Source organism: Helicoverpa zea, chromosome 5 (assembly GCF_022581195.2).
Source record: "Helicoverpa zea isolate HzStark_Cry1AcR chromosome 5, ilHelZeax1.1, whole genome shotgun sequence".
In the NCBI taxonomy this organism is placed as follows: Eukaryota; Metazoa; Arthropoda; class Insecta; order Lepidoptera; family Noctuidae; genus Helicoverpa; species Helicoverpa zea.
The window spans coordinates 6864121-6881496 of record NC_061456.1 but is presented as its reverse complement, the minus strand read 5'-3'; the positions used below and the strand labels follow the sequence as shown (position 1 = coordinate 6881496).

The window sequence follows — 17376 nt, the reverse complement described above, 5'->3', positions numbered from 1 at the left end:
CACAAAAACCACACATCTCCTAAGATCAGGTGTTGGGGGTAATGACACTCATGTCTCGAGAGAGGCACTTAGAGGTTGGCTTGCCTTTATTGGTTAGGGTGAGTAAACCACCATAGCCAAATTTTAAGGAGGTCTTAATGAACCTTCAATTTGTTGCTAATTTTTGTTTTTGTTGTTAATAAGCGAACCTGATTAGCCTGATAACCTAAATGTCCAGAAGTAAAAATAAAAATTGTTTAATTTTAGTAAATAATGCATGTTAGCTGTACATTTGAGGGTATGTGATGTTTTTTTCTGACGTTTCGTGCTTCGGTTTATTTTCAATCAAACAGGTGCTTTTTTTCTACTAAGGAAGTGTAAAAATAGGACGTGTAAATCGTATTTTAGATTAATTTTTAATTTCTTCACAACCGACTGAAATAATAATTATGTTAGAGTTTTACTAACCGAAATGGTTCGTGTAATATAACCCACGGCCGGTGTGTCGCTTTTTTTGCTCGAACTTGGCGGACACACTGCCGTGTGTCTAGATTATCTCACCACTTTAGTTACTTTACTCGTTGACCATATATTACTGGTGTAGAATTGCAATCCTCCTGCAATTATAAAATTGATAATTTCATAGAAACATGAAATAGAGCAGCCAGGTGAGAATATTTGATATGCCGACCTAAATTTCATGTTTGATTGAGCGTCTTAACAAAATAACCAGCTGTGCACTAGTCTGACCCAATTTTGCAAATTTTTGCTATTCTCGCGAAACCATCCCCAATTTCCGTACTTGTTCCTAACAGCTGACTATCAGAACTGCCATCAAATAGTTTTCTGCATGAAATATTTTATACCTTCAATATTAGCTGTTTTAGATACCCTACTTTTAACGTTAGGTCCTCTTATTTTGTTCTCAGTGTTACTGACTTGTATGAAGCAATATGGATTTTTTGTGTACCACATATAATTATGACGTTGTGTTGTTCGTAATTAATGTTCGCTGAACAAGAGATTGCATAAATAATTCTATATCTTTCGCAATAATCGCTCTAAGTAAAAAGCCAGCCAAACTGCGCATGATGAGCGTCAATATTTCATTGACCTCCAAACCATTCCTGTGACGGACATTATCTTATAATGACATTCTATAATAAAGCTGATGAACCAGTTTATGTGATTACTGACTTTATAGTACTGATGTTAATGTGACATGTCGTGAGCTTTAATGCATATATTAAGTTATAGGGGAAAATGTTTCATTGCTAATGATAGAAAGTATTATTTAATGTTTGTAATGTAATCCGTTCAAATGATTAAATAGTCGTGTTCTCGGTCGTAGTCTAGAATGAACTATTAAAGCCTTGGTTGGGCCACAGTAAGCATCCAACAGTCATGGACCAAAATCGAATGTTGTCTCGGGGAGAGTGCGCGCGCATCTCCCGCCCCACGCCGCACCGCTCCGAACGTCCATTGATGATCTTCTTAATCTCGATACATGTTATTAATACTATTTGTATGCAAACTCGTATAAAGCGCACATCTCCTCATTTTTTCTCTAAAGATTGATTTTATTGAGGAAGTGAGCTGAGATAAAGTTAAGGACATACGGGGGCGACACATCTCAGTGAGATGGAGGGCGCTGGCCACCGTATCGTTTGCTAGGTTTGGGCGTCGCTGCGTCTCGGCTTTCGGCGGGCGGCTGGTGCGCGGCGGCGGCCGGCGCGGCTGTGCGCACACAGCGCCGCCACGCACGCTTGTATCGCGACCCAGTCTGCTCTGACGTTTAGCCGAGCCGCCGGTGTCGCCCTGCCGCACCGTTCGCAAAATCGTATCACCGTACATTTTATTCTGCGCACTTTGAGATATCGGGAGATAATCGAAAGTGTTAGGTGTCGGCGGTGGTAGTGAGGTCGTGCGTAGAGGCTAGGGCTTGGACGGTGCGGCCCGGAGTGCCAGGGTGCGGGCGAGCTGCCGGCCGCAGCGTGCGAGCGCCGCAGCAGCTGGCGGTGTTTACACGCGGCGCCTGCATCCGCCCGAGCGCCCCGAGCGCCTCGAGCGCCTCGGTGGCTGTGCGCCCGTGCGCCCCGTGCGCTGTGAGCTGCAACATACAACACCCCTCATTTACTATTCAGCGCTGTGAATTTTTAACTTTGCGAACGACCGAAGATAGAGGTATTTAAATGCTTATTAAACCTGACTCTCGCAGAGAGACCGGCCGTAGTGCACATTAGTGTCACGAGCTCAGAGCATACGCATCGAAACAGAATTGTCATAGTTCATTCGAGTGATTTCACAACATCGTAAATATGGGTGCTAAAGAAAGCGTGGAGGCTGCTAAATTTTCTTCGCAAAATTGGAACAATTTCGAGGTTCGTAAATACCTTTAAATTGATTTGCACATGGAGTGTTTGTATTCCCCTACCTCCCTCGTGAATGTCTGTATTATGGGGCGTTTTTGCCATTAAATAATGATAAACTAACGTTATGTGAAATCATAATTAAAATTTCATGCACAGTAACTTTGTATCAAGCAATCAGTATATGCATGTTCACACGTTATGTTTAAAATATATCTAATATTAAAATGCAATAACAAGCTAAGCATATTTAAATTAAGTAAGTATTAATATTATATTGTGTGTAAAAGTATATGTATTGAACATTTTCGCTATATAATATGTAGTATATTCCCATTTTACTATAAGTATTTTAGACGATCCTAAATATTTAATTAACGTGTAACACGTAATCCATACGTTGACGGCAGTACAGCGCACTTATATGCCAGCTGGGGTCACGCAGATACATCTGAACATCGCCTGGACAATTGACCTAACGTTTATTACCTGCCATTATGTTATATTAAATTATGTGCAGAGAGAGCATAAATTATATCAGTATTGCCTAGGGATGTATGTATTCTATGTATATAATTGACACCGTTATATTGGAACCCTGCTGACTAACGCCTTCACGCGATATGATTGTCGCATACTATATCTGTGGCTAGACACTATACATAGCCGAGTAGCTAGCGCAGAGTGTACTATATCATATACACTTAAGTATTCAAACTCAATACTTTGAGTATATTTACCCTGAAACATGAATGATTTTCTACACACTAAGGTGTTTAAGTAATCAGTCAACATAGACTTGGCACTATCAGTGAGCAGTTGACGTAATGTTTAATGAATACGAACAAGTTGTGTACGAGTAGGTTGTATACTAGTAGGTTGTGTATAGCCAGTTTTAAATAAGAAGCCAAACTAAGCTGACCCACATACAGTCGGTATAATCTAACATGATTGAAGGCACTGCCGTGGAGATCGAAATGCTGCGTTAGAATTTTAATTACCATTCGATAGCATAGAGTTGGAGACTGAGACATATCGATGGCCTAGATACCTTCAGATCGAATAAACACTATCAATATTTTATTTTCACTAGTATCTGGGTGATCATTCCATACTATACAAAACTAAATTGATAGAAGTTATGTGCCTTTATGAATAATGAAATGCATACATATTATATGTACTTATACTCTTATGCACAAAAATATATAAACCTGGCTTAATTCATATTTATTACTTTTACACATAGCCAAAATATTGTCATCAATAAGTGCTTTTCTAGTATGAGAAAGTTACCTATTTCAACATCAGCACATTACAAGAAGAAGCCGAAGAGTTTTATCAATATTATATCAGTTTATAGAAAAAAATGATTTAGAATATCCCCCAGGTAGAATTTTGGTGATCCCCGCAATACCACCTGATCCGTATCTAATGAAAGTCGGTTCATGAAACTTGCATCTTAGTGAAAAGAGAGTGACGATCTATATCAACGTAGAGGGTTAGAAACTTTTACCTTATGAATAGCTATGGATACCTATATAAAAATATTGCCTACCGTACCTCAATATTAAATACCCATAGTAAAGGTTAAGGTAATATTGCGTTTGGAATTAAAAAGGAGTAGGATATTATAAGATGATGGCATACATGTTGATGTTGACTATAGTTAGCGAGCTGATAAAGGCGTGTCAGCTGTGGGTGACTTAATAATATGAGTCACGTGTCCATGTATAGTACCTTGACTAAAACTTAGCTCACGGTGTTGATTCAGTCGCACTTCGATTACCACGCTTTACAAAAAAAAAGCATCTAACGTCCTTTTCTGATTAGTAGAAAAAGTGAGAGACAAAGTCAAATTAACTATTGACCGGTGAAGCCGAAGAATAAGTGAATTCACACTTTCGGAATCTCTGTGTACACATATAAAGTGACGACGCTAAATGATTCCACAAATATACCACAGAAATAAATAAAAGCCATGTTGTGACATTTTGTGGCCACGTTTCAATATAAATTGTAATATATTTGTAGTTTTATATACCTTTATGTTTTCATGCATGTTTTTCTACAACATTATTTTTAGCTATAGTTATATTTCAGAATCACTGTTCTTTTACAAATCTTTTCAACACTTTTATATATTTTTATTCTTCCCTGAACAAAAACAAAAATAATGTTGTAGCTATATCGCTTTACATCCTTTTCCTATCAATTGCTCTCATTTAAACTCATATTTATAAAAGCAACATCTATAAAACAAATCCGTTCTATCCTTAAATTCCTTAACTAAAATGGTTAAATAATAAAATTTTGTTTTTTATTCCTCGACTATTATAAACACACACTACTATGTCAGAGATACACCAACTCAACATAAGAAGAAGGTTAAAAAGAAATTCGAATTTTCGAATCTGCAAACCTGTGCTGTGTTTACATTGAGTGGTAAGTTGTGTAAGGATGCAAGACGTTTGTGTTGTGGTTGCAGCATGCCGTTGTGAAACACCAGTACCGACACGGCACGCAGCGGTCGCAGAGCTTGAACCGCGGCCACTCGCTCTCGCGCACCGATGGGACCTGGTGACATCACGGGACCGCGGGTGAGTGCACACTCACTCGTGCAGCACTAGCCACGAGTATTTATTGAAGGGTACTACACAACACTAGTTCTCTTCGATACCCAGCAGGGAAGTAACTGCGAGTATTTATTAAAGCGAACCCATCGCCACAACACTAGTTCTCTTCGATATCCAGTAGGGAAGTAACTGCGAATATTTATTAAAGCGAACCCATCGTCACCACACTAGTTCTCTTCGGTAGCCAGTATGGAAGTGACTGCTCATATATGGCACCTCAACTAGTTCTATTTATATGCAGATCATACAGCCTACACCATAAAACCAGACGTTCTGTGCAATGTATATTCGGCCAGTATGCGATTATTTACTCTACTAATGATCTTTGCAGTCAGGTGAAGTTGCAATGCAGCTTAATATTGATGCTAGTTTGACTAATTAGGCATATTAATTTAATTTTAATGCAATTACATCTTAGTGGATAATAAACGTTCGTGGATACACTAAAAGTATCATTTCAGTTATAGGCATAGTAGTTACTTCTTAGCTGGTTTTTACTGCGCAGTCAAGGTGAACCTTTCAATGATGGCAAAACAGCTTCTGATATGTAAATATTGGTAAATCTTTGACCATTTGTATAAATATTTACGTAGTAATTCGAATTTTCAACATACTGTTTGGGAAAATAGAATTTCAGGTAAACTAATAGGGGGTTGAGGTATCTTAATGCAGGGTAGTATTATCAGATTATGGGCTATTTTTATGCAATTTTTTTCATTTATTTATTCTTGATCATATAAATTACATTATTAAATATTAAATATAAAAATAAAAAACATTTAAAAATATAAAAAATAGGTTGCCACCGATATCGGGCACAGGGTCCAAGGTACCGGTGGTTAGGGTCAAAGAGACAGAAACCTCCTCACAATACGTGCCGTATCAAGGAGTACTGCCTTCTGAATCAGTCCCTTGATCCAGCCGCCCAACGAGAGCCTCATGAGGTGTGCATTTATTATTAAGAAAATCATTACATAATATTTAAAAATAATGAGGTAAACCTATGTAAATATTACAGCTTATTAAAATGAAAATGTAAAATGCGGCGCAAAGGCTGAACATTCTGAATAACAAGACGTGCTTTAGAGTGTACATTGATATCTAGCTGAAATTAGGTTGCAGAGGTCAGGTGCTAGTCTGAGTGCAACTTTTATAAATATTTACATGAAATGGCTGGTCGCAAAAAAATATCTGGGAAAATTAGCAGCGAAATGCTGTCATCATACCAAAATAAAATATTTACTTGAAGTGAAACTTCATAATTAAAGGATAATAGAATATGTCATTGGTTGTTGCAACTAACATTTACAGTACCAAGTGTCTTATGCTTTTTCACCATTTGGAATAAGATTCAGACTTTTTATGTCGCCTTAATGATAAAAAACACGCTTTGTTTATGCTTTACTAACTCAACAAACACAGGTGCACAGATGCGTCTTAACGATTAACTAATTCTTGTAGGTGCTTACGTGCAGTACATATTAAACTAACTAATAGCTTAGCTTATACTATAAGTTTTGCATTCCTGAGATCAAATGAGGATACATGGAGAACATGAAGGACTGTCAGAAATCGTTAATAAGTTCTTAGGTGCCCAAAGGTTGCTAAAAGACTTTCGGTACACAAATGTACTTAAATAGCTAGTTCAAAAAAGCTTACCTATATAGATTTTTAAGATCTAATATAAAACCTCGATTTTGAATACTATAATTTTTAACATGATAACATGATCGAATGGCCATTTTCTTAGGTAGGAAACCTATTCTAGGAATAAGTTACGTTGATTCAATAGGTTTCTTATGGAAATGGCTACTGGAATGGTAATCTGTAGTGTCACGTGTTAATGAGTATCGGTTTCCAGGCAGCATAGTACAGTGCGCCGAGTGTGGCACGCGCACGATGGGCAACAAGCTATCGTCGTGTTCCTGCGCGCCCATCCTGCGCAAGGCGTACCGCTATGAAGACAGCCCGTGGCAGAACTCGCGACGAAGAGACGGACATTTGCTAAGGTAACTTACTTATATACCCTTAGCGAAGAGCACGTAAATGTCGGTCCAGCGCTTCATCTCTCTCGGGTAATTTCGGATTGCCGTCCCATCGGGCTATGAGAGTGAAGGAACAGTGAGTGCACTTATGTCTGCGAAATGCTTGTGCAGTTGGCTAATCTCCTTATATGAGAACAGTCACCGTAGCCGATAATCGGCTAGGAGGACATCATCACACCCAATTCAAATACTTCCAGCACTTGAATAAAATGTAACCTATGTCCACTAGCCTTAGAATATCTATGTATCAATGTTAATTTCAATTGATGAAGTAGTTGGTAGTGGTGTGATAGCATGTCAGCCAGAGTTACTTTCGCATTTATAATATCAGCAAGAATAGAACACGATGTCAGTCAAGTAGATAAAAATAGAGATACAGACCATATACTTACTTACAAACCTGTAATAGGTAATTCACATTGATAGAAATAAAACATAGGTACATATCGATTAAAATAACTTTTTTTTGGATATGGCTCTTGTAAGTTCAGTACCAGATAGTCCAGAATTGAACTATTATTTTCTAATCAAGCTTTGAAAGTGGGTATAGTTTACCTTGATTATAAAGGTCAACTTATCTTTTCTACCTGCGCAGGCTAAGAATAACTTGTGATGTGGTGAAAATATTACTACATAGCTAATTATTTGTTGAGGTAGTTTCGAGGCCTATAAGGTGATACCGTTTGGGTTTTCGGCCACACTAAAAAGAATAATATGTCAGGTTTTAAATTTCTTGAAAAACGTACGGATGTTATACAAAAGCGATTGGGATCCTAATTTAATTATAACAATCGCTGACAATTAACAGTCGCTGTTAATCTAATATCATGGAAAACAATATGAAAGTTTCCAAAGACCGCAGCTTCATTTACTCCATTGTACTTGTACCATAGTCCATCTGGACGTGCCTATAAATATTGGTGAAGTAAGTCAAACTAATGCAATACTTGTATCAACGACCTGACAAGAAGAAAGCAGTGTAAACAGAATACATCACGCTTATCTACTTTATTTGTTGCATCAAAGCGACTCGTTCTAATTTTACTTACTAACATGTTTCTAAGTAAACTTTATGCATCCAAACGTACCAGTGGAACTTTTAACTACATTTTATGCGAATGCAGTGGCAGTAACATGTTTATTTAAAAGCTGATGTTTTCTGTTCGGTTAGCACCTTGGTACGCGTTCTTAATTTGATTCATGGAAAATACACACTCGTGCATTGCTATTAAGTTATTAACTACTGTTATCATCCACTTAAAGTCAATACTTCACTAGTGTCAGAACAAACAAATAAGGATGCAAATGGATGCAAACAAACACGTTTGCTGTTTTATTGAAAGAATGCCATTGCTGAAAGTATGATTTTTGAGTATTTATGTAGAGAGAGTTCTATTAAAAAATAGTAGTTACGGAATATTCTGAATTTAGAGCAATGTTAAAGTAATGTTGAACATACGTAATTGACAAAATAAAAACCAGTTCAAATTATGTAAGATGAGATCTTATGAGGTTTATCAATATATTGTAATTCATATCTAAGTATTCCTAACCTATTAATATTCGCAGACTATGGGCAGAGGTATTCCACGTGTCCGCGAGCGGCGCCGGCACGGTGAAGTGGCAGCAAGTCTCGGAGGACCTGGTACCCGTGAACATCACTTGCATCCAAGACTCGCCCGAGTGCGTGTTCCACATCACCGCCTACAACTCGCAGGTCGACAAGATTCTCGACGTTAGACTACTGCAGCCCGGTACGTTATACTTAAACTAGCGACCTGCTCCTGCTTCGCACGGGATAACAGTATTTCCCCACTATTCAATGGATGTTATTATTACATATATCCCTTCCTCTTTAATAACTCTATCTATTAAAAAAAAAACGCATAAAAATCGGTTGCGTAGTTTTGATGATTTAAGCGTACAAAGGGACATAGGGATATTGGGATATAGGGACAGAAAAGTTACTTTGTGTCATACTATGTAGTGATACCACTAATAATCGTTTATACGAAATCAAGAGAAAAAGTCATCATCATTAGTTTTATATCGTCCTACTGCTGGGCACAGCCTAGGCTTCCTCTTACGGAAGAAAGGAAAAGACAAAGTATAGTTTTAAAAAAGATTATATTCTTACACTGGCATTGAAGAAAACAACTAAAAACAGTTCAATCATACAGTGATTGAAGTGAAAACGTTCGGTGATGCAATGTTTATAAAATATTTTCTAAACTGTTGCTGGCTGGACTTCTTTGGTTATTTACAGCCGTCCAAAAATAGTCGTACTAATGTAATATCGACATAAATCTTTCTTATGTGTTAAATACGCGGATGTATTACATTGTGGGCTACTAATAATAGCGGCTGATTCGACGATTATCGGTACATTAGCAGTGAGAGATCAAATGTTAGTTCGACTAAGTTTGGTACAGTGAAAACTTATTTGGGGTTTTGAATAATACTTTTAGCAATAATTTAGTTGACCTCAATAAAGTTGATAATTCTATGTAGGTAGATGTATGTTAGAAAAAGCCTTCTTATTTATATTCTTAGGGATAAAACTATTTACCGTTACATCAAAGACTTTAAAACCACTTATTTACTTTATGCGTTACATAGATATAGGCAAGGTACACTTTTATCTGACTAAATTTACCTAGTCAAGGTAATAAACCTGACATATAATGATATAATCAAAGAAAATAATATATTGATATTCTATTTTTATTTCAAATAATACCTACTTAGTAACTGATCTATTACAATAATTAAGTGAACCCCAGTGTAAAGCAATATAGCAAACAAGTAGCTCAAAATTACCATGCTGAACTACTTTAAGACCATTATTATGATTGACTTACAAAACATGCTTTTGGTGCGGACGTAAAATATTGTTCCCGAAATAAACAATTTTATAACAAACGTGGAGATCACTGACAGTGTAACTCCTACATTTTACTAGGGCAATTCGGCAGATACGACGCCAGCGGCTCTAACCTAGTTTTAAATTTACACTGGATAGCAAGACGAGTAATCGACCGAATTCACCAGTACCAACGTCCGAGCATTATTTCCTTTACAAGCTTGCAGTATTAAAACTGTTGCTGAACTCATTTGGGTTCAGATATGAAAACAATTGAAGCTCGCTCATTGTCTGTCTGAATATTTGCTATCCGATCAAAAGATCTATGTAGTATAGCTATGCACTTGCTGTTATTATATTAATTTGTCCAAATATATGAATGATTAATGTTTTCAGGCACTCGAATCGGTCAAGCGTCTGAATGCTTCGTGTATTGGAAAGATCCCATGACTAACGACACATGGGGCCTAAATTTCACTTCTCCCATTGATGCCAAACAATTTAGGGAATGCTGCGTAAGTATCTTAACATTAAGTGTATGTCATTCCAATACATTATACCATCTTAACTAGATCCATTGTTAAGTCTTGAAGTTTATTTCTAAAACATAAATACATACATCGAAACCTAAATAAAAATAAGACCCAATAAATGTCAAATAAATCAAGCACTTTATGAATCTTGTTAATAAAACACAACAAATGAATATAAAAAAGCTATAAAACATCAAAGCATTTACGTTCACTTGTAGTGAATTAACAATTTTTATGATTATAGTCACCATCATTCAAATTCTCCCGCAAGGCTTCATCAAGCTACAGCCTGAAACTGGAGCCTCCTGGCAACAAGCAAAAGTTCAAGGCTAAGAGGAAGCCACTCTCTACACCTGCAAGCCCTAATCGATCCAGGTATTCATATTATTTTCATTACTATATTACCCTATCACGAACTGCCATGATATTAATCGTTTTGTTGAAGCAACTAAATGCTGACTTATTTCAAAATTCGTCAAAAATACTTGATCAACTGGGGGCCTAAGCTTCCCCAGTACCAAGGTGTTTAAACTTTAGGTATTTTTTTCTACAAAAGACAACACAGATATCAAAGGGGGTAGCGCTTAAAAGTTCCCATTGTACCAACTCATATTATTAAAAATTGCTACAGTGACCTAATAATTTCACAAAAACATGATAATTATAACCTGTAATAAGTAAAAGCCAAATATAAGGAGTATTAAAGTACAATACAAATGGATAGTTGCACAAAACTTCGCATAAATATGTTTATATAGTCATAAGGTTAGTGAGTAATGACCATTTGTGATTATAGTCTGACCTACGGCCGCGAGCCTCAATGCACATGCATGACGCAAGAACAATACGCACGACTGAGAGCCCAGGATCCACGTTACCGTGAGTATATTTATTTATTTAAGTAACTTGTACTCTTGTCCTAAAAAATAAAAAAAAACGATACATTGGAAATCATGCAATGCCCCCGGTGCAGCGGAGGTTTATACTATTTCTTGTTCAGAATTTCGATAAATAACACAAAAAAGTTTCCACCATATTTGGACAACATTGGAAAACATAAAAAGGTCAGGCTCCTGTTTCGTAAATAATACACATCATTGCACAATTATTCAAGCAGAAATTGCACCAATAAATAAATACCAAACACGGATCCCAATAATTAACTAGTGGTCCTTTTGTAGAATGATTGTTCTAATGTAATGAAATGCATAGGCTCGTCGACTCTGCCCCGCACTACAACCCGTGCGATCGAGACGGAGGCGGGCGCTGCGGGCGGGACTGCTGGCCGCTCCGATAAAGTAGCCGCTGCCACTTCATCCACGTCACTGTATGACAATGTGTCCAACTCGCAGCCAGCACATCAGCCGCCACCTAAACGTCAGTATCGAAACGAGCAACAAACACAAAACAAACATCCGAAATGAGAACCTCCTTCTTTTTGGGAAATGGGTTGATAAAACAGAAATACTCAATGAAGTAGAATTTTTACAATCATTACCTTCTGTAGTTACTCTTTAGCTACGATTAAAAACCAATGTCAACCAGCAAAAGCTAAGCAGATTGAAGTTGATTTGTAATAAGATACTTTGATCTCGTGAAATATTTTTCATTGTCAAGCAGCATTGTTAGGAAGGTAGGTTGAATAAGCTGAACTTTTCCAACAAATCTATAATGATTTCTTCTTTTCAATTTCAGCGGCATCTCGGCAGTCAGACACACAGCCTCCGACACGACCCCCGAAGTCACAAGAGACGTCGACTATGACTACGAATACTTCTACAGCTCCTAAGACTGTCACTGCTTCAGTGGGAACGCATGGCACTAACGTAAGATCCTAATTTATCAAATCATGGCCCTCTTTTACATACAAACAATAGATTAGAATATAACCGTAAGCTCGATTAGGGAACTAGGCAATCAGCTTGCAGAACAGCATTCATTTTTGATCTGCCATAATGATAATGATGATGCGGCTAATCTCATGTTGACATTTACCAGACAAACGAAGAAACTCAAGCAGGCGGCGGTAGTGGTTCCTCTCAGCACACTCAGGACCTGAAGTCAGAAGGTGTGCAGGCTGGCGGCACCCTCACGTCTTCTAAGTCTTCGGCTACCTCGACGCGCTCCGGCAAGGAACACCTGCAGCACATGCCTAAGAGTGTCGACTATGGAGACGGCAACGAATCAGTACGTGTAATCAATTTACTATTGCTTGATAAAAAATAGACATTAAAAATCAATCTGTCTAATGCCATTGACTTAATGGTCTAATGCAAACATAATCATCGTCAAACCATTTCTTTTTTTTTTAAGCAGAAACAATATCGAACACAAAGTAATATGCTAACCTTTTTGGAAACTCAACAGGACTGTATGAATTTTCAGTCCCGTGAATCGGATAGACATGCGGCCCATCATCACAACGTGATCAACAATAATACTTCAGGATCGCGGCGCACTAAGTCCAAGAGCACTGAAGATATGAACATGGGTGAGGAATTTGTATTTCTTTCCTATGACACTAACCCCAACACGTCTAGACTGATCAAGCTCATAAAGCAGACCGATTCACATTCTATCACTATATTCCACTCGGCACTTGTGTGATTTTAAGGAAATACACAAATGTAACATAACACATTTAGATTATCATCACAAGAGCCTCTTATAACAGTAAAGTTTAAATACAAAACATCTGTGTGCTTAAACAGTTGATTAAATTCCACAACATTTCACCCACTTGCCTTTAAAACACTGAACAATAAAAATAACATGCAAAAAAATCATTTCTAGAAGAAATGATTGACGTATTACTTTTAGACTCGAGCACTTTGAAGCGCATGCTGAAGCCGATGCCATCGACAGACAGTCCGGTGACGTCACCGGAGATGGGTCGGCGCCGGTACGGGGGCGCGGCGCCATGCCCCCCGTCCTGCGGCTCGCACGGCCACCGCCATCCGCAGCACATGCACCACGGACACTACTCACATATCGTCAACAATAACAGTCGCCAGAGCTCGCAGCGGTACGTACAACTTGCACCAGACACATGCTTACCTTTTGCTAACCTTCATAATCGAAAACCGCTATTCCTAGAGCAACATATTTTTTACGTGGCATTGAAATAGACAGGCATTGCAAAAAGACAGGCAAACTGAAAAACAATCAATCTTCACTGTTTGTCTATAATATTTTCGGAGTCAGTAACACCCTGCAAGACTGGGAATTCTCACCAACTTTTTTAAACTCACCTCTTGTTTGTACAGTCGCGGTGTCGGGGTCGGTGCAGCACCCAGCGGCTATCCTGGCCGTGGCCTATATCTGGAGTTGGGTGGTGGAGAACGGGACATGTCGCCTCCGTCGGACAATGTGATGTTCGATAACCAATGCTACGCGACCACGCCATCTTCTTCAAATGGCAACTCAGACCAAGAGCCATGTCAGCGTCGCGATTCGAGACAGCATCATCACGCGGTAAGTACTGTTGTTGCCCAGTGGGGTGGTTTGAAAGAGTTACTGCTGCCCTGGTACATAAAGGGCATGATGGATTGAAAAAAGTTCTGCTGTAGTCCTTTCAAGCTTGAACATTTTAATCTTAACTAAGCGAAATTCAAACTCATACATCTTATCTTGAGTATAGAGCTCACAGTCACACAAAAATCAACCCTTCAGAAGATCTTCCTTCTGACCTGAAAGAATTTAATCAATTACCAGTTTAGTTTGCGAAATTGCGAAACACTAAACTAATTGATATTGCTTTTATGATAAGAACACGTTTTTAGTTATTAATTCATTTTAGTCGCAGCGATTTTAAAGCTTTTTAAGCTTAGAGCTATTCAAAAACTATTCTGTATACTTATTACACTACAACTTTTGTTTTTATGTAACGAGGCCCTTACATAATACAACTTTTCCCCCAGAAGCCTTGCTTGTCCCGTCAAGCATCACAGTCGAGCGCCACTCCAGCCCCCGGGTCACCCACCTCGCGTCTTCTGCTGGAATATGAGATGCATCTGAGAAATACTCTGGCCAAGGGCATGGATGCTGAGAGCTACAGTCTGCACACATTCGAAGCTCTGCTAAGTCAAAGCATGGAAGATTTAGGTATGTTACATTGTCATTTTATACTTTGTTGGTTTTATACTGCAATTAAATTAACTAAATACGCTATCGATAGCGAGCGTCCATTTTACCTTCTCTTAATAATATTTTCGAAAAATGTTATTAACACTAAAGAAACATGTCACTATCCTTTAAAGTCAAGTCACATAGTCAAACTCCCTCTCCATATATTTATTAATATTATTTTGTCACACCTATGCTAGTTCATTTTGTATTTTAACTGTAAATCTACATTTACCTACTCGTATTGTCTCGTTTTGCCACGTAAAAAATGTGACTGGAAGCCGAAGCCCGATCTAAGTGGTTCGGAGCAATCATACTAGTTAGGTACTTATGATTACTTCCCCTTTCGAAATTGTAGTGTGATAATGCCCTTAAAGTTTACAGTTGACGATTGTGTTAAACTTGAAAGTTGTTGTTTATGACTTAGAGACTTTTCTTGACCGTTTAAACAAACACTTATAAAATTGATTTTGTTTAGAATACAACGACAACGTGTCATCTTCCAATCAACGCAGTCCATATCCACCGAGACGACGTAAGTATCATAATAAGAGCTAAAGTAAAATCTTTGAAAAACTTTAAAGTTTGGCTTTTTGACACTTTTAAAATTTAATTATTAAATAGCATGTAGCCAACTTTGGTAAATCTAACTTTAATAATACATTTTTACAACATAAACTGCACACAATTCAACCTTGTTTAGATTTAATTTCAACCCTTCTTTGTTTTGTTGAGGACCGACCCAAGAATCAATTCTACAGTCTTTGAGACACCTTAAGGAGGCTGCGATAAGGGACCGAGGTGATAACAATTGATTATTTATTGTATGAATGGTATCATTGCATTACTGTGTATATCTATGCAATATATACCTATGTTGGAATGTTAATAATTATTATGTATTCTATTATCCTAACCTGTTATTATGTTATGTTTTCTTTATTTGTTTTCAACCATGAAGACTTTACGTTCTTGTAAGAAAGCATGACTCACATCTCTGTTTCTCACATTGTAATAACATAATATTCTTTGTCACCTGTGGAGCAAAACAAAAATAATACAAGATGATTATTTTATGCATAGTAAATAGTAAGAACAGACTAACCATCAGTGGTGTTATTTCAAAAAACTTGCCGTTTGACTCGTGTTTAAGAAAATTTTGTGCTCAGTATTTTTTTCTAAACACTAAGCAAACGTCGGTTTACCTTTTTTGTATCTAATAAAAACGCAAATGTTTTGCTCCATAACCTGAAGAACACACACTGTATCTTGTATTACATATTATTGTTCCTATGTATTCACGTAGTTATTCAAGTATCTAAGTTTTGTTTGATTTGTGTAATAAGTTCTTTATAATAATATTTACAGGGCAAGACCAAGTTATTGCCGCAGGTTGTTTGAACCATATTTTGAAAATAATCATCATTAATTTAATAGTAGGTGGTTTTAAAATAAACAATCAAAACTGTCGTAATATCCACAGTTATCTATGTATCAATGTTTGTGTCATGAATTCGAAATTGATATAGGTATGTAAAATGTGGTACTTCAGTTCATAATTAAACTTTAGGTTAGGGCAGAAGTGCCGCAACTGAACCGCATAAAAGTTTTCAGTATCTAATTCAATATGGCAGGACCTACACAATCCAGCTGTAAAAAACTTTGCAATCTAAAAAAAGAAAAAACAAGCTACTAGATCAAATGAGGGTATCATTATTTAAATGTGCATTTGAAAATTGATATTAAAGTATATTTTGCAATGCGTATTTTTTAAATGTTTGTATTTTTTGAATAGGTACTTAGAGAAATATAAAAAAAAAATCATAATAAATCCTACGCACTCAATAGGCATGGGCATGGGCGGTGTCCGACCCCGTCTTTTCAACAAGAAGCTAGGTGCGACTATGCGAGTGCCCCGTGGTTTTGCTACAGGCAGATTTTTGCGAAATAAAATCGATCGAACATTTAGATAATATGTAATTCTACTGCGTAAGTGTATTAAAAACGTCATTGGACAAATTTGATTTTAGAAGATGGGACTTACCACACTTGCATCCCAAGTAAGCAACAGTAAGATACTGTATGCTGTAAGTCTCAAATTGAGCATTTAAAGAAAATTGCAATCTTAAAGGCGAATTTGAAAGGAAAATGTATAAACGTAGTATGGTCAACTATAGTTATTGATTATGATATGTTACAGGTTTGAAAGTAATTAAATATAAGGGATTATCTTTAACTGACCTAAAAAAATTAGATGCGAATATGGTGTTATTTTTCCACTGATCGCCCACTCTTTGATAGTTCTGCATGATTTCTAAAAAGGTCAAACATCTAAAAACAAATAGGGGTCAGTGCCCTGAACTATGAATTAAATAAATCCTACTACTTATTGCTAATAATATTGTTCTAAAATATATTGTTGTTTTGGTAAGAAGCAGCGTCCCAGTGCTCCGGGGGAGGCAGCCGATCTTCAACGTTGCCGCTGCCACACCGACTTGGCGTCGAAAGACAGCATAGTGCAAGATCTGATCGCGATGGATATTACAGGTTCATATTTTCATTATTAGTACATTATTAAAACGCCCGGGAAATAGGCAATTCGAGTATGAATTACACGGGGACTGTAAATCATGCTCTGCTAGGCCTAAGCCTTCACTTTTAGAAGAAGGGCAATTAAAAAAACTAATTTTTACATTAAACCCTTATTAATTACATACATACTTCAAAGGATATTTAAAGTGACATACGTTATTCGTATTGGGACAATTATCTGCCAATTTGTCCTCTGATCGTAATTCTAGTGGCGTATTCATTAATCTCCATTTA

The 17376-nt window shown here is 37.3% G+C and overlaps 1 protein-coding gene across 12 annotated transcripts in view; it reads left to right on the top strand.

Annotated features, from left to right (window-relative positions):
* The first annotated feature begins 1745 nt into the window (after nt 1-1745).
* Nucleotides 1746-17376, top strand: part of LOC124630403 — a 76013-nt gene continuing 60382 nt past the window's right edge. For 4 of the 12 annotated variants that reach the window (XM_047164292.1, XM_047164294.1, XM_047164287.1 and 1 more), the window contains exons 1-17: nt 2171-2360; nt 4837-4948; nt 6846-6993; nt 8599-8783; nt 10289-10407; nt 10670-10800; nt 11222-11304; nt 11638-11802; nt 12121-12251; nt 12424-12612; nt 12793-12916; nt 13219-13450; nt 13692-13899; nt 14346-14529; nt 15029-15085; nt 15286-15351; nt 16986-17097. In XM_047164292.1, the coding sequence (XP_047020248.1) occupies nt 6884-6993; nt 8599-8783; nt 10289-10407; nt 10670-10800; nt 11222-11304; nt 11638-11802; nt 12121-12251; nt 12424-12612; nt 12793-12916; nt 13219-13450; nt 13692-13899; nt 14346-14529; nt 15029-15085; nt 15286-15351; nt 16986-17097 (2096 nt within the window). In that variant the 5' untranslated portion in view covers nt 2171-2360; nt 4837-4948; nt 6846-6883. The other 8 variants (XM_047164295.1, XM_047164291.1, XM_047164285.1 and 5 more) reach the window with 7 other exon arrangements.